The 17,466-nt window shown below is 39.6% G+C and overlaps 2 protein-coding genes across 2 annotated transcripts; one reads left to right on the top strand and one right to left on the bottom strand.

The window, feature by feature from the left end:
- Positions 1 to 909: 909 nt before the first annotated feature.
- LOC117984922 (PHD finger protein 12) lies at positions 910 to 13,950 on the top strand. Its single transcript, XM_034971597.2, has 14 exons — positions 910 to 1,193; positions 2,187 to 2,371; positions 2,762 to 2,908; positions 4,621 to 4,826; positions 5,740 to 5,888; positions 6,323 to 6,397; positions 6,999 to 7,132; positions 7,862 to 7,980; positions 8,544 to 8,740; positions 9,622 to 9,867; positions 10,364 to 10,665; positions 10,883 to 11,027; positions 11,840 to 12,018; positions 12,611 to 13,950. The coding sequence occupies exons 1-14, from the start codon at positions 1,146 to 1,148 to the stop codon at positions 12,816 to 12,818; spliced, it is 2,340 nt and encodes a 779-aa protein (XP_034827488.1). The 5' UTR covers positions 910 to 1,145; the 3' UTR covers positions 12,819 to 13,950.
- Positions 13,951 to 14,085: 135 nt separating this feature from the next.
- On the bottom strand, positions 14,086 to 17,418 carry LOC117984928 (GPN-loop GTPase 3). Its single transcript, XM_034971601.2, has 5 exons — positions 17,122 to 17,418; positions 16,569 to 16,765; positions 15,990 to 16,204; positions 15,281 to 15,386; positions 14,086 to 14,372 (listed from the first exon to the last, which is right to left on the bottom strand). Exons 1-5 carry the CDS (start codon positions 17,164 to 17,166, stop codon positions 14,108 to 14,110), a joined length of 828 nt encoding a protein of 275 aa, XP_034827492.1. The 5' UTR covers positions 17,167 to 17,418; the 3' UTR covers positions 14,086 to 14,107.
- Positions 17,419 to 17,466: the final 48 nt, after the last annotated feature.

The following is a 17,466-nucleotide window of genomic DNA, read 5'->3' as shown; positions in this document are numbered from 1 at the left end:
GATGAATAACACGACAATAGGCTACTTGACAATTTTTTTAAGTTGGTCTTAAATGGTTAATATTTGTCCTATTATATCAAAAAAATTAACACTATATTTTTTTGCGCCCTAAAAACCGTAAAACTTTAATTTAACAAACAACAGTATAACCCTGTGGTTATACTGTTGTTTACAAATGCATGACGTCAGAGCACAGATAATCTATCGGCCAAACATGGCCGACAGTGTTTTCACCTGTCTAAGAAAAATATTTTTTTAAATTAAAGTTTTACGGTTTTTAGGGCGCAAAAAAATATAGTGTTAATTTTTTTGATATAATAGGACAAATATTAACCATTTAAGACCAACTTAAAAAAATTGTCAAGTAGCCTATTATTACCATTGTTTAGTAGTCAATATTTGTATTAACCGATCAACAATATTTGTATTAAACGTTTTTTATGTGAAAACAAGTAAATAACTAATGAGACATACAATTACGCCACGAATTCTCATGGTTTGTTGTGCAACTAAAGATGCATTCCTTGTATGCATTCTTGAAAAAAATCGGTTACACGATAAGGGACAAAAATAGGGTAGCTGCGTCTCTGTTTATCACATTAGTAACTTTATCGGAAGTGTCTAGCCGACTGCCCGACGACGGCCCGCCGCTACCGGTCTCGACCGGCGGATGTTTATCTAATCTTTCAAATATTATTTCACCGACTCTCGGATGGCTAGCAGCGTTCAACTTTATCTGTGCTCTCTTTTTAGTGTGAATGAGAAAGCAAACGTTCCTGTATCTAGCTTTATTACTCTATCTACGATACCAATGTACTCTGTACTCTGTGGGTTGGTCTCGGTGGTGGTGATTTTATTGCTACTCTTTGGATGTAGTAAAATCCAAAATTCTGGTCGGTGATCCAAAATCACAGAGTACATTGAATATATAACCATATAAAAAAATTATATGGTTAAATTCATCTAGGTACTTTCTGTTCTGTTCTGTTTTTTATTTTTATTGTTAATGCTATGTTAATGCTATTTTGACCAACATTTCATCTCATTGAGGATGTTTGGAATGTAACAAGCCACAAAGAAAAATTGTTAGTGTTCATTCCACGGATGTTGTAGTTTGGCTCATCGGCTGTGGAGTTCGACGCAAAATGTCTAACGTGGGATACGATCTCGACACGTCTGGCGGACTTATGCCGGTAATAAGTAAAATTATACACTTTCTGCTCAATTTGCAGACTTACACTACTTACTACATCATTATTTACAATGACGAACTGGGTCGGTTCAGCTTCCTAAAGAGAGACGCCAGCTCTTCTTTAATCGCTATGCTCCCTAGCTGACTGTAAAGGTAAACAAATGAAAACTTGACGGAGAAACGCGAAAGCGACTCCTTTACCCGGCTTTTCAGAGGTTCAAAATTTTGTTTGTTTGTATCATAGTATCAGCTTATCAGTTTTGTCTGGTGGGAGGCTTCGGCCGTGGCTAGTTACCACCCTACCGGCAAAGCCGTGCCGCCAAGCGATTTAGCGTTCCAATACGATGCCGTGTAGAAACCAAAGGGGCATGAGTGTTAATATGTTTGGATTAGTAAATCAAACACTTGAGTTCACCATTAGAATATGTATTCACTGAGGAGTGCCAATATGAACTAATTGTCACTCTTTTTGCAACCTACCCACTTACATTAACTTTATTCATACAACAAAGTAAGAAGTAGGTACCTACTCTAAACACAAACTTTGATATACATAACAAAGTGTATTAAAAAAAAACTGATATACCTCTTCCAGGTTAGCCTGCTTCCATCTTAGACTGCATCATCACTTACCACCAGGTGAGATTGCAGTCAAAGGCTTGTATCTGTAAATCTTGTATCTGAATAAAATAAAATAAATCAGCTTTTTCGCGGTAATAAGCTGATTTATTTTATTTAATAGCACATCTTTTTTTTTTAAATTAAATTTTTTGGGATCTTTCAATCACTATGTGACTATGTCAGATCCATAATACCCTAATTACACTTCTCTCTATTTTAACTTAGTACATAATATTCTTACGTTTCCATAAACGCTTTTCTGTAAAGAAGCGACTTGTTTACCTTTTATGTCTACTAGGTTTTATAAATAAAATTAGCAGTTTTTTTTGTCCTGAATTTTTAGTTTTTAATTAATTTTGGCGTATTTGTTTAGCTTATTCGGGCGCTAATAAAACCACCAGACGAAGAGATAAGCACTCAAAAGCCAAAGAAAACTCAACACCCTTACTACAAGCGGCCAGGAAAAGGACATAATCATGACTCGTGTGATGCATGTGGTGAAGGGGGTGATTTGATATGCTGTGACCGCTGCCCAGCCAGCTTTCATCTTGGATGCTAGTGAGTTTAAATTTTATAATAAGTATGTGTTTCAAATGTTGGTAATATCACAACTCAGGGGCCACTAGGTCTCTTCTCTCAGAATGAGAAGGCTTAGGCCATAGTGCAACAGCTGGCCAAGTGCAGAGTATGCAACTTTACATAGAGAGAACTTTAGAGATTTGTAGAGCACAGTCTCGGTTGTTGAGGCCGACAAAGCGACATATGGGTATGAGTGACAGAGACAATGCTCTACAAAGATGAAATGTCATTGTAAAGGCCGATGTTCATCACTTTCGGCCGTGTACTGTAGCTAGAGAAACATCATGTACTAGATAAAGTATTGGTAACTAGTATAAAATGAAATAAATTAATACACATATTTTTTTTATCAAGGTATATTATTTCCAGTGATCCACCTCTGGATGAAAATGACATCCCGTCAGGTCTCTGGCTGTGTCGCGAGTGCTATGCCAATGATGAGAAGCCAGCCAGCACCCGCTCCAGCCGGGCACAGTCGCCTGCTGACAACAAATCTGACACTGATAAGAAGACCAGGTGAGAGGAGGAAGAAAGGAAGGAGAAAATTTACACACACAAATACACAAAATTTCATGCCTCTCACTCTCCATTTGTTCATTTTCTCTCTAGCGTTAAGGTTATCCGAAAGAGATGGCTACTTAGCAATAAGACCGCCTTTTAGTATAAGTCCCGCAAATTGCTAATGCGCATGACCGCCATTTTTGTGACGTCAGCACTGGACTGAAGTTTCGAGCTGATGGTATATTTTTTCTTAAATATACGCCAAATGACGTCAAAATGACGTCATTTCGATGTTAATGAGACATGGCTCCAGCGCAATAACAATTTGCGGGACTTATACCTACTTTTAAGATGTCTTTTTGTAACCTGTCATTTGTGTTTTGTGGTGCAATAAAGAATATACATACAATCATACATACAAAATTTATTTAAGTTTGTCATAAAGTGTAAATTTTCTCCTTTGCTTCAAGGTGAGCATTTAGGCCAGGGTCACCCATATAGTTTCACTTACTACACTAATGTGTGTAGGCCACACTACCAGTGCCTATGATGAAATGCTGGAAGAGAGTCGGCTATCGACAATTAATCTGACAATGAAGCCGATTCTCTTGTACACAATCTCTAAACTAAACTAAATTAACAGGTCTAAATCTAGTGCCATCCTTTCCCGTAAGCAACATTATGAAAGGGATAGCAATAGATTTAGGCGTGACATTTTAGTTTAGTTTAGAGATTGTGTACAATGGAATTAGCCACATTGATAAGAAGACTGACCATTTTTTAATATAAATACTGTACAGTACCACTTTTATAAGTCATCCCTGAACATATTTTGTAAGTTATTCTGCGTAGTTATACCTGCGCAGACATCTTATTTTTGAATGGCGCGAAAATATCTCAATTTCAGTATCAGGCAATTCCCAAAGACTAGGTCGGTTGGGTAGTGAAACCAGCAGCTTAACATGATTTCATAGAAGCTGTTACCCTTCAGTTATGTACTACAAGTTTTTATTTAAAATACTAGATGGTGCCCGCGACTTCGCGTGGAATTAGGTTTTTAAAAATCACGTGAGAACAATTTGATTTTCGGGGATGTCATTCTCCAGGTCTCAAACTATATCCATGCAAAAAATCACGTCGATCCGTTGCTCCGTTGCGACGTGATTGAAGGACAAACCATATGGGTAGCAGTGGCGAAGGGTGAAAATCTGAAAAAGGGAAGCCGGAAACGTACTTACCTAAAAGAATATCAGCTGTTCCGGAGGTATTATAGGGTAACTCGGATCCAACAGAGTTATTAGCGTCAAATTTGTCTGACCTGTCAGAGTTGCAAATTCGTATTCGCTACTGGGCCAGATTAAATTGGTGGGCTCTTTGTTCGTCACCCGTAAAGCGAGACAGACCTAGTTCGCTTCTTTCGCTTTCGCTAGGGAAATGAAAGAGATAGATACTAAGCAAAAATCTATCTGGGAAAGCCGATATCTTGCGGGTTATACGGTGTATGGTACCTTACATTAGCTGATATGCAGTATGCTTTTAACTTAAATATAATAACAAAAAAAATTTAGCATGCGTGACAATCGGACCTTTGGCCTACATTTATGTGAAGTAGTACCTACGCTATAGGTATGCCAATTCTTAAAGAGAAGCCCATAGGAATCGTGTTATATTGACTCTTCGCCGCTGATGGGTAGTGATATTTAGTAAAAATAAGTTTTTATACCTAGATCACAAAGGAGTAGTCGCGCTAACTCGCTCAGCAAGAAGAAGAAAGACGACAAAGAAGAGGAAGAGATCAAGAAAGAGCCTGAACCGGAACATGACCTTACACCAATGGAGATCTTGGTGAAGGCAGCCAAAGTTATGAACCCTAAACAGTTTGAGTTGCCGCGTGAAATGAAGATCCCTTGTATATTCCCTGGCACTGAAAAAGGTAACTTTGATATTAGGTTTGTTATCAAACCAGCTTATGCTCGCAACTTCGTCCGCGTGGACTTCAAACATTTCAGACCCCTATTTCACCCCCTTAGGCGTTGAATTTTTAAAAATCCTTTTTAGCGGATGCCTACGTCATAATAGCTATCTGCATGCCAAATTTCAGCCCGATCCGTCCAATAGTTTCAGCTGTGTGTTGATAGATCAGTCATTCAGTCAGTCACTCACCTTTTCTTTTTATATATTTAGACTATATGGTGCCCGTGACTTGGCCCATTTTTTAAATTAAAAATCCCATAGGAACTTTTCCGGGATAACAAGTAGTCTATGTCTGTCTAGGATGCAATCTATCTCTGTACCAAGTAAATGATGCCCCTACTCTTACTCTTTGATTTTCCAGGACCAAAAATGATCTGAGATGCAAGCTATCTCTGTACTTTTAATTTTAAATTGGTTTAATAATTGGACTGTGAAAAGCTAGCAAACACACACTTTCGCATTTATAATATTAGTATCGATTACATTGGACTAAAATACGATTGGATTTAGCAAAATTACGTTTTTGAGAAATTAATACCTAAACCGTGGTAGCTAGTAGCTATGACTACCGCCTCCTATTTGGGACGTCGTAGGTTCGATCCCGGGCACGCACCTCTTAACTTTTCGGAGCTCTGCGCGTTTTAAGAAATTAATTATCACTTGCTTTATTCGTGAAGGAAAACATCGTGAGGAAACCTGCATGCCTGAGAGTTCTCCATAATGTTCTTAAAGGTGTGTGAAGTCTGCCAATCTGCACTTGGCCATCGTGGTGGACTATGGCCAAACCCTTCTCTTATTGAGAGGAGGGTCCGTGCTCTGTAATGAGCCGGTTATGGGTTGATCATGACGATGATACGTACCTTCCTTTTCAGAGGTTAATGGCAAAAACGGCAACGGCGTAGTGTCGGTGGACGCTTGGGGCTGCGTGCCTCTGCCAGCGAAGTCTTGCTTCGTGTGTCGCGCCACTTGCAAGCTGGCCCCGCTACTGCAGTGTGACTATTGCCCTCTACTCTTCCATCAGGTAGCAAGACCATCATTTTATTTTGTTTGTTTGTTTTAAACTCTTTACTCAGTACCCTTATTATATATGCCGAAGTGTTTGTTTGTTGATTTGTCCTTCAATCACGTCGCAACAGTGCAACGGATTGACGTGATTTTTTGCATGGGTATAAATACCCTACACCTGGAGAGTGACATAGGCTACTTTTTATTCTGGAAAATTAAAGAATTCCCACGGGATTTTTAAAAACCTAATTCCACGCAGACGAAGTCGCGAGCATAAGCTAGTTTAATCTGTATATTTTCTCTGCTTGATACATGACCAAAGAAAGTAATAATGGGAATGTGTTCCATGGAAGATGGACTCTTGATGTTGTATTATTCGAGAACAAACTTGTTGGTCTAGTTCTTCCTCATTCCTTTAATGGTTGGATGAGAGTTATGATATTGTTACAGGACTGCTTGGATCCACCACTGACTGCCCTTCCAACTGGACGATGGATGTGTCCCAATCACGTCGAACAATACATTGTGAGTGTTTCTCATTCCAATACAACGTATGTTTTAGTATATGCGAAACACAAAATTTCAATAATATTTAATGAAAACTTACTAAGTTACACCTATGCTTGTTGTGTTGAGTCGTTGTCCCGCAAAAATATGGTCACCCGAGGCGAGCGCTCCCGTTTGCGCGGCTTGAATCTGCTGGTGCATGCGCTCATTCAACTATGTGTTCAAACTTGCAGGATTTTAAAGTTTTTTTTTCGTCAAAATATTTTTGTTAAATTTTTATTTAATTATGTTATTTTGTTTGTTATTGTAAAATGTCGAAAAAATACAACTTTTGTATTTTTTCATAAAAATAAATAAAAATCGGTTTTAGAATGTACAAGTAAAGCGCTTTCATATGATACCCCACTTGATATAGTTATCTCACTTCGAAAGTTGAAAATACTAATTATTAGTTATATTCACACACCTGTATATTCTATAACAGATTTTTATTTATTTTTATGCATCATAGTTTTTGAATTATCGTGCAAAATGTCGAAAAAATACGACTGTAGTACGGAACCCTCGTTGCGCGAGCCTGACTCGCACTTGGCCGGTTTTTTATCACTCTTTTGACTAGGACTGGAAATTGGTGCGGTCTATCTCCGCAACAGAACGTGCGGCGCTATGGGAGCGGTTCAGTGGGCCCGTAGACCAGCACGCGGTCAAGGTTGACTTCATACGTCGCGCGCGTAACCCTAGACCCTCCTTCCGGTGAGTGCATGACATGTACAGTACGCGGCAGACAGTAATGTACATCGGCCTTTAGAATGACATTTCGGCTTTGTAGAGCGTTGTCTCTGTCACTCATACCTGTATGACGTTTTGTCGGTCTCAACGACAGAGACAACTCCATAAATCTGCTATCTCCTTCTAAAGGTCAAGGTCTTTCTGCCGCGTACTGTACGAATTAAGAATTCTCTCTTTGATAGCACGTGGTTGTACGTGAGAGCATGCTTATCCAATCAACATTTACGGGCGTAACATACTCAAGAGCGAGATGCGCTGTGTTTAACAACGCAAATCAACGTTTAGTATTACCTTTTTTTTTTTGCAAAAGTAATGGATTTTTAGAACAAACTTAAGACTTTGAAATTATTGTTAAGTATGCTTTTCGTTAGTTTTGCAATTTATTCGTTTCTTATCTAAATGTAACAGGAAAAAGTGACTGACTGGACTGGCCAACTGATCTATCAACGCACAGCTCAAACTACTGGACGGATCGGGCTGAAACTTGACATGCAGATAGCTATTATGACGTAGGCATCCGCTAAGGATTTTTGAAAATGCAACCCCTAAGGGGGTGAAATAGGGGTTTGAAATGCCGCCACCTGTCGGATAAAATGGCAGTGTGGATTAAAAAATCTAGTCAACATGGTAAACATCATCATGATGACTCCAAAATCTAGTTGGCATCCTAATGAGCACCAATGTATGGTGCAGGGTGAAAGTTCCGGTGGGCATGCGCGGGCGCGTGGTGGTGCCGCGCATGGTGCGGCTGCACTACCGCCGCCCCCCGGCCCTGCTGCCCTCCCGCCGCGAGCACGTGCGCTGCGAGAAAGGTACGAAGCCGAAACAAAATATCATCACACCTATATCTAGTATACTTAGTAGTAGATTTTGATATCGAAACTCGAAATCTTACAGTACAATATAAATCGACCCAGTACCAACAGACTCAGAGCCCATAACGACAACTTTGTAAAATAAAAGAAACTGTGTTGAATTGAGTAACCTCCTCCTTTATATGAAGTCAGTCAAAAAGGCAGTCTCTGGCCGGCCACCCGGCCGGAGTGGTAGTTCAATAAAAATAATTAAACTGCCACTAGTGAAGTTTAATTATATTTAGGCTTTTAAAATTTGCTCCTTAAAGCAAATTGAGAAACTTTCAATAAAAAAAACTGCTCGGTATATAGTTTGTAATTTGGGATGGAAGTTATGTTTTTTTATATGTTTCATATTACTATATGATATAAAATTTTGTGAAGCGTGTTCTATGTTATATGACGAGATAGAAATAAACCTACTCTGACCTTTTCCTACTAAAGCCGAAAGAAAAGGATGCGCTGAACATGAATTTGATATATTTTGGCGCACATCAACTTAACACAAAAGTAATTTTCAGTACTCAAACACCTCAAAGCCGGTGGCTCCTACGAAGACTCCGATGAAGAGGATGACGTGACGCAGATATGCATGAATCTCTCATGCCCGGAGTACACTGGCGAAGGGAAATGCCCGTTGAAGTCGCCGAAACTGAAGGGGGCCACTAAAAAGGACGCCGATGAGGACCTCAAAGCTATAGAAGAAAATGAACCCATGGTCAGAAAATTTAAAGAACTAAAGAAATATTTATCTAATAGAGGATGCCTGCGACTTAGTCCGCGTGGATTTAGCTTTATTAAAAATCCCGTGGGAACTCTTTGATTTTCTGGGATAAAAAGTTACCTTTGTCAATTTCCGGGATGCAAGCTACCTCTGTACCAAATTTCATATAAATCAATCAAACGGATGGGCCTTAAAGAATCCCGTGGGAACTCTTTTATTTTCCGGGGTAAAAAGTAGCCTATTTCTTCCACGGGATGTACCTAAGCTAACCCTGTACCAAATTTTATCAAAATCGGTTAAACTGTTGGGCTGTGAAAAGCTAGCAGACAGACAGACAAACTTTCGCATTTATAATATTAGTATGGATGTGGATGAATGTTTCATACCTGGAGTATAGTGGATTAGGCAAATTGTCCTTATATTCGCCCGAACAGAAAGGAGAGTACTAAAAAGGACGCAAGAGGATCTGAAAGCAGCTAGCAGAACCTAGAAGAGAATAATAAGAGAGCAATATCTGTTTGTTTTAAATATTAAACTTTAGATGCCCAGTGTATACATAGTACGCGCAAAACAAGTAGTCCGATCTGAAGTTACAACATGGCGGTTTGCGCGGGTCACAGACATAAGAATTAAATACACAAGCATGGTTGAGATCTGTTTATGTACAACTAGCTGATGCCCGCGACTTCGTCCGCGTGGAATTAGGTTTTTTAAAAAGCCCGTGAGAACTCTTTGATTTTCCGGGATAAAAGTGTTGGTTTGTCCTTCAATAACGTCGCAACGGAGCAACGGATCGACGAGATTTTTTGCATGAGTATAGTTAAAGACCTGGAGAGTCAGGCATCAGCTAGTAAATAATCAATATTTATCCACAGTTGGAAAGAAATACAGATTCGAGCGACTTCTCAGACTCCGACTTCGAGCACCTAACAGCGTCCGTGAAGAAACGCAAAGTGTCTCAAAGCGAGGACAAGAGTCCTGGCAAGCGCGGCTCGAAGCCTCAACGCTTGGAGCTCTGTGCGGAAGAAGGTGTAGAGGAGTTGCTGGCCACCGTCGAGGAACAGCTCCAGAAGCTGGACGAGAGGCTCATTAAACTGCTGGCTTGGCAACGGCTGCAACAAGTGAGGAAAATTGAACATCCATTCCCTATTACACCTTATAAGAATCCAGATACTTTAAATCAAAACCGTTGAAGAGCCTCTGCAAAAGAGCTTCTAAGATCTTTGGATCTTAGAATCTTTTTTAGAAAAAAATTACACAAAGCACTGACACTTTCAAAGGTCTGAAGCTTTACTTGAATCCGTAATTTTCTCCAGCACAAAATTACAGATTCAAGCAAAGCTTTAGCTTCAAAAGCTTCAAACTTACAGGGGAACATACAGGGGTTTTGAATGAATTTTTTCTAAAATAATTCGCGACCCGAATCACGTCGCAAAAATTCGGATAGCAAGACCCTATGTATGAAATCCAGATCGCGTCGCTTCACAGTTTTGAATAGGCTCATATAGCAAGTTGAGATACGCCGCGAGAGATTTATTAGTTGCCTTTTGTTTGTTTAGATTGTGTTGCCGTCATTCCGTGTGCGAAAGGCCGAACTAAGTATTTCTCTGTTGTCAGGTAGCTGCTGGCGAGGCGGGCGCAGGGCGCTGGCGCCGCAGCGGCACCGGCACGTGGGGCCCGCGCGCCGCCTCTGCGCTGCGTGCCGCCACGCGTGCCCGGCTCGCCAAACTCGGCGTGCGGCGCTTGCCCCTACCGTCGGAGTTGTTACCGCGTGCAGACCGAGAACGGATCGCGGCTACAGTGTGGGGCCCCGCTCCTGCACCCGCGCCCTCCCCGGTGCCTAAACCGCCACACCCCGCACTGGACCTTGCCGATGCGCTCGTTAAGGCTGCGTTATGCGAACTGAAGCCACCTGCCAAGTGAGTCAATAGATTCCAGACGAACTCACCAGTTTTTGTGCCTGTCCGCAGTCTGCAAGACGCGCCGAGTTTAAGAAATATTAACCGCCAATGTTCTTAGCAAAGGAAAATTCAAAATGGCCGCCATGCTAATAAAAAATTATATCTCGCATGATGGTCCCGTAGTACCCATCATATGCGAGTCCGACTCGCATTGGACCGGTTTTTTTTGCCACAGAAATGGCGGCGAAGCGGCGTTGGGTCGCGCGATTCCGATGCGCCTGTCGTCTCTGAGCATCGGCAGCGACGGCGCCTGCGACGTGGTGTTGGACGGCCGCTGCCGCCGCGTATCGCCGCGACATGCGATTATATTCTGCGACGAGGTCAGTCAAACAAACTTATTCGCACATCAACTTTGTAATCACTACCATAACCATACAATATTAATATTATAAATGCGAAATTTTGGTTGTATGTTGGTTTGTCCTTCAATCACGCTGCAACGGATTTTTGAAAATCTAAATCCACTATCACGAAGTCGCAGGCATTAACTATTTTTCATATGAGAAATTAGTCTAGTTGGCAATTTTGACTGATGCTTGGTTTACTCTACCGGCAGTCTTATAATGACTAAGCGCTTTAAGGTTTTGGTACGATGCTGCTTAGAAAGTAGAAAACTATTAGCAGTGGCGTAGCTAGGTAAGTAAGGGCCCTGGGGCAAATCAAAAAATGGGGCCCGCTGCTATCTAAACTGGTTAGGTTTCTCGAAAAAAAAGTCTCTACTCAAATTCACAATAAAACGCACATCGATGAATAATAAAACGCACATATCGCTATTCGTCAAATTGACAACACTGCCAACCCACAGAAAGAATTTAGGGGAATTCCCTAGATATAACTTTTGAATTTCTCTCAACTGAGTTGCCATGATTAAACCCGGGTTGCAACCTGTCATATTTATTTTGAAAATGGGAGAAATTTTTAAAAGTTCAGTTTGATCGAGATTTTCTGGTAAGGATTCGAGGGCCCTCTGAGCTTGAGGGCCCCGGGACGCTGCCCCGCCTAGCCACTGCCTATTAGGTTCATGTCGTGGTCCATCCTTGCTAGGTGGAACTCGCTGGTGGAAAACCCAGCATGACGACTGGATGTCTTAATTCTGGTAACTTATATTGTTCATACGATGTTGTCTGAGTAGGTGACGCACCATTTCGAGCTGATCAACTACTCGGAGTGGGGCTCGCGCGTGAACGGCGTGCTGTACGCCTGCGACCTGTCGCACGACAGCGCAGCCGACGCGCCGCCGCCACCCGCCGCTGAGTCGCGCGCGCAGGCACTGCGGCAAGTCGTGCGCCACAGGAGGACCAAACCGCCGCGGTACGATGTTCATTATACATATAATATTTCCCATTTAAGTATTTCTTTCCTTGTTCAGTGGACTACGGAACCCTAAAGTTTCGTCCAGTCCGTCTGTCATAGCCATTATAAAAATAAACTATAAAAGCTATGCACTTGACAAGCACATTAATAGAAATGTTTCCATTCGAAGTATGACATAATCATCATCGTCAGGGCAAACAATCCTGTTTTTAGGGTTCCGTACGTCAAAAGGAACCCTTTATATAGGATCACTTTGTTGTATGTCTGTCAAGAAATCCTGTAGGGTACTTCCCGTTGCCCTAGAGTCATGAAATTTGGTAGGTAGATAGGTCTTATAGCACAAGTAAAGGAATAAATCCGAAAGCCTTAAATTAAAATGTGTTCTTGAACATTTTTTTTTTTAATTTTCAAAGTACATATTATCTATACCAAATGGGGTATCATAAGAAATCACTTTACCTGTACATTCTGAAACAGATTATTATGCCTAATAGTTTTTGATTTATCGTGCAAAATGTCGAAAGAATACGACTGAAGTACGGAACCCTCGGTGAGCGAGTTTCACTCTCACTTGGCCGGTTTTCTTCAGACTCAACGGCTCTCTCACCGTACCAATAGAAGAAGAGACAGAATGCAAATGCCCTGGCGTGCCGCCCCCCTCGGGCGCGGCTTGGGAGGGCTCTGCGCTGGTGCCACACGGCGCCCTGTTGCAGTTCGGATGCCGCATGTACGTGTTCAGCATCACTGACCATCACACCTTCCCGCACCAGCCTGAGGTGGATGAACCTGCACTGTGAATATTGTATGGCGAAGAATTTTGTTGGCACCACATGGCGCCATGTCAAAGTGCTATGTCGCACGGTTTTGTAGTTCTAGTTCTAGAGGAAACTTGGTTTGTGTTTAGCACCACACGGCAACCGAGTTTTTTTGGGCCACAAGGCGTTTTATTATGGTTGGTGTAATGTTAAAGTTTTATGTCACTCAGTTTCGTATTTCTAATATCATAGAGTAGGTAAATGATGTTTCTTTTAGCCACGATCCGGCGGTGAATTTGTGCCTCATGGCGTCATGTTATGGTATGTGACGTTGAGACTCTTTTCTATATCGGAAAAAGGCTAGTCGGAAGGCCTTGGCGCCTCGCCACCCGCATGCGTGGCTTGAAAAGCCCACTTTGATGCCACACGGCAGCCGCATGTTCAGCATCACTGACCATCAGCCCTACCCGCACCAACATGAGGTGGATGACCCTGCGCTGCGAATATATGGCATACTAGCTGATGCCCGCGACTTCGTCCGCGTGGATTTAAATTTTTCAAAACTCCGACTTTCCGGGATAAAAAGTAGCCTATGTGTTAATCCAAGGTATAATCTATCTCTATTCCAAATTGCATCCAAATCCGTTCATCCGTTTTTGCGTGATTGAGTAACAATTGAATTTAACAAACATCCAAACTTTCACGTTTACAATATTATTAGACTAGGATTAGGATATGGCTAGGAATTTGTGGTGTAGGTACATAGTGGCACCATGTTATAGATTTAGTTTAACAATCTACATTTTATGGAATTATTAGATGCTTAGATAAACGATTTAAATAAAAAATTTAATCATAATAATATTATATGTATGCTGTATTTTAAATTATCCTAAAATTTAAAATTGAGTATTTCAATTTGGATTTGCTGCTTGATATAAAAACTTTAGCGGGTGTTATAATACTATAACTTAATATAATATTCATACCAACTAGGTTTAATAAAAATTAAACCTAGTTGGTATGAATATTATATTGTATTAATAATAATTATAATTGTTAATTTTAGTAATCATTAAGATAAAATTGTACTTGTGCTTTCAATACCTTAAGTGATAAAAGTGACAAGTTGGTTATTTTAAGTCTTGCTTATTGCAGTCTGTGCTTGTATTAGTATGCCCCTCTAAAATAAAGTTTGTTAAATCTAATTTGTTTTTGTTGTTGTTAAATAAAAAATATTTTTTTTCCTAAACAGTAATTACAACAGTGCAAGAACGAAAATCAACGTGGGAATAAGTAAAATAACATATTGAAAAAATATTAATGGTTTATTAATCATTTTCGTCTGGTTCTGGCTCATCAAAATCTCTTATTTTAACATCAGCATCTTCGCCGTATTGGATGATATTATCTATGGTCAGTAGTATGTTTTCTATGCTTTCTTCCTCCTTGATGTTGAGTGGGTAGAATCTGACCAAACTGAAGTTCTCTATAACTTCTCCAATAGCTTCAGTTAATTTAGCGTATTTTTCATGCCATTTTGATTTTGCGTTTCTCATATCTGCTAGTAAAATGTGCGGGTCTGGATCGAGGTAACTGAAAAATAAAAAATCTATCTATGGAGAGATAGAAGCTGTGGAAGCGGTTAGGACTTACGCCTTCTAATCGGAGGTCGGGGGTTCGATCCCGGGCATGCACCTCTAACTTTTCGGAGTGTGTGCGTTTTAGTTAATTAAATATCACTTGCTTTAACATTGAAGGATAACATGGTGAGGAAACCTGCATACCTGAGTTCACCATAATATTTTCAAAGGTGTGTGAAGTCTACCAATCCGCACATGGCCAGCGTGGTAGACTATGGCCAAAACCCTTCTCACTTTGAGAGGAGACCCGTGCTTTGTAGTGAGCCGGTGATGGGTTGATCATGATGATGATGATGATGGAGAGATTGTTGTAAAGGTAAGTCGCAAGAGCAAGCCAGAGATAATATTAATATCAGAGTGTTGGTAGACATGTAATCTTATGCTGATATCATTACATTTTTTGTTTGTCTTTCATTCTGCATCTTTTCTTAAAATGCAACATCTGAACACAAAATGAATCAAAAGTGACTAATTAAATGAGACAATCGAGTCAACATTGACTCCAAATGAACCATCAGATACCAACATCATAAATCTTAATAAAGTTGTCACAAAATAATAGATTTTTCACACAACTTTAATCTATCAATGTGGTTAATTGGAAATTAATGATGAAAAAAAACCACATCCTAAATTAATTGATATTCCTTTCATGATGCTCCTTGCAGAAAAGGATAAGCGCTAAATTAAGAGGGGAACATTATTATACAATTATATAAGGGGAACAATTTTTTTTTTGTGAGTATATTTATGTTAATTAGTAATTTAATTAGTGTAAATGGGCTACATGTCCGTTCTAATTAAATAAATAAATAATAATAATTTGGTGGAGAACAGAAAATACAGTGTTGTGATACCTACTTATCAAGTTGATTTCTTGCTGATTTACTGAGCAGATCCATTTTAGTTAATATATTAACGTGCGGCAGCTCCAGGTTTACCATCACGCTGAGGGCGGCCATTGTTCCTGAAAAATTATACAAAATCTTTTTACTCCAATCTGATCATGAGACGTATGATTGCATATTGTACAAAAACAGATCTCAGCCAGATTTGTCTATGACCTGAATAAACTGCCATGTTGCAACTTGTAATTGGTAGGACATTAAATGCAGGTTTTATTTTTAAGGATTTTGGTTTTCAAATATCTCATGGGAACTCTTTGTGATAAAAAGTAGCGTAAATACATCTCCAAGCTATCTCTGTACCAAACTATGAAATTGGTTAAGTAAGCCATGCATAGGCAACAGACAGACACACACTTTGGCATTTATAATATAAGTATGGATTATCACTACACAATATATAAATGTGAAAGTGTTTGTTAGTTTGTCCTTCAATCACATTGCAACAGAACGACAGATTGACGTAATTTTTTGCATGGTATAGTGAAGGACTTGGAGAGGGACAAGGGCTATACTTTATCCTGGAAAATCAGAGTTCCCACAGGATTTTCAAAAACCTGAATACGTGTGGACGAAGTCATAGGAATCCGCTAGTTGTGATTTTGATTTTTGAGTAGTATATTTAGATTAAAAAATGTTATTATGTGTAAATGACACCAACGTACCTGATAAAAACTTAGCTCCATCAACCATGAACTGTGAATCAATCATAAAGACAACACATATCCTGAAGTTCCACTTCTCTAGAGTATCCACTAGTTTCCTGATGACTGGTAAATGGGTATACAGCTCTATTTGACCCGGACAGTCAAACAGGATGTAGTCATCATCCACATCGCCTAGTTGCTCTTCAAGCCAGTCACAGTTTTCTAATAAAGTTCTGAAATGTAGATTATTTACCACATTACTTTACAAACTTCATTTCAGCATGTTTCCAGTATTAATCAGTTTGATACTATATGGGTCAAGAATAAATTACCCTGTTACATAAGTGCATGGTGACTCTAAAAATCTGTTAACAAACAAACGCTGAAGGACCTTAAGTACCGGTTTTCCACCCGGAGCATAAATACCTTTTCTCAAAGAACATTTTGAGAAAAGGTATTTATGCACTGGGAGGAATATTCTATAAAGAGGAAAGATTTGTTTGCTTGTAATCTGAAACTACTGAATTCATTTTGATAATGCTTTCACCGTTAGAAGAAACTTAAAACTAGCTAGTTAGATAAATAGATAAGAATTACTCTAAACAAAAGACAAGTCCTCCATTTGGCCCAAACTGTAGTTCTTCATCTTCCATTGCATCATCCAAGTGTATTAGCTCTCTGATGTCTACAAGGGGCTCATAATCAAAATGCTCTGCTGCTGGATCCAGATTCACCACTTCTATTATACGTTTTGTATCGGTGGCATGTTTAACTATTGTTGAGCAGTATGTGGACTGTAAACAAACAAAATTATAAGTTTAAAGATATTACAAGTTTAATTCAATAACTAAGTTTATTGGATTTTTACCTATATCGAAGAGTTATTATAAAATAAATACGGCAAACTTTTAAGGGTGGTTGCATAGACACGCTTACCGCCAGCGCCGGCGGTAATACTAGAGCGATAAGTGATCCTTGCTAGCACACTAATAACGTTGCAGCGGATCGACGTGTTTTTTTTATTAAGACCAGAGTGATATACCAATATAGGTCCCGTGAAATCAGACTTTCCATGGGGTATTGAAGAAGTTAAATCCATGAATCGTCGTTCAGCCGGGGCATGATTTAGTCTAAAGTTAATAATTCTTACCTTTCCACTGCCAGCCGGGCCGACAACTAATTGAGCATATCTCATTTTTAAATTATTTAGAAAGTTTAACTGATTTGCTTATAAAATTCTAAAAACAATGATTACGCTTTACAATACCTATGTACAAAGAACTTGCCTATGTAGTTTATAATCATCGATGTTTATAATAAGTCAAATCTTTAGAAAAGAAAAAAGGAACCTAAATAACCTAATGTTTGTTTGAATTGATAAAAGGTTTGAATTGAAGATTTTTAGGTTAGCCGCGATTTTTTATAAATTTTGACAGATCTGTGTAAATGTTTTGTTTTTGTCGGTGGCTCGTCGGTGGACTAAACCATCTGTCAC

The sequence above is a fragment of the Maniola hyperantus genome, chromosome 9 (assembly GCF_902806685.2).
Source record: "Maniola hyperantus chromosome 9, iAphHyp1.2, whole genome shotgun sequence".
Taxonomy (NCBI): Eukaryota; Metazoa; Arthropoda; class Insecta; order Lepidoptera; family Nymphalidae; genus Maniola; species Maniola hyperantus.
The sequence above is the reverse complement of the archived record's forward strand: the minus strand, read 5'-3'. Positions and strand labels throughout refer to the sequence as shown.

What these genes read in the sequence shown, in the direction of transcription:
- LOC117984922 (XM_034971597.2), top strand. Translation starts at nt 1,146, where the DNA reads ATGTCTAACGTGGGATACGATCTCGACACGTCTGGCGGACTTATGCCG. An exon ending in ATCACGTCGAACAATACATT is followed by an intron (nt 6,398 to 6,998) that starts GTGAGTGTTTCT and finishes TCTTTTGACTAG; the next exon opens with GACTGGAAATTGGTGCGGTC. An exon ending in CTTGGCAACGGCTGCAACAA is followed by an intron (nt 9,868 to 10,363) that starts GTGAGGAAAATT and finishes CTCTGTTGTCAG; the next exon opens with GTAGCTGCTGGCGAGGCGGG.
- LOC117984928 (XM_034971601.2), bottom strand. Translation starts at nt 17,166, where the DNA reads ATGAGATATGCTCAATTAGTTGTCGGCCCGGCTGGCAGTGGAAAG. An exon ending in GCCCGGCTGGCAGTGGAAAG is followed by an intron (nt 16,766 to 17,121) that starts GTAAGAATTATT and finishes GTTTGTTTACAG; the next exon opens with TCCACATACTGCTCAACAAT. An exon ending in TGGAGCTAAGTTTTTATCAG is followed by an intron (nt 15,387 to 15,989) that starts GTACGTTGGTGT and finishes ATAATTTTTCAG; the next exon opens with GAACAATGGCCGCCCTCAGC.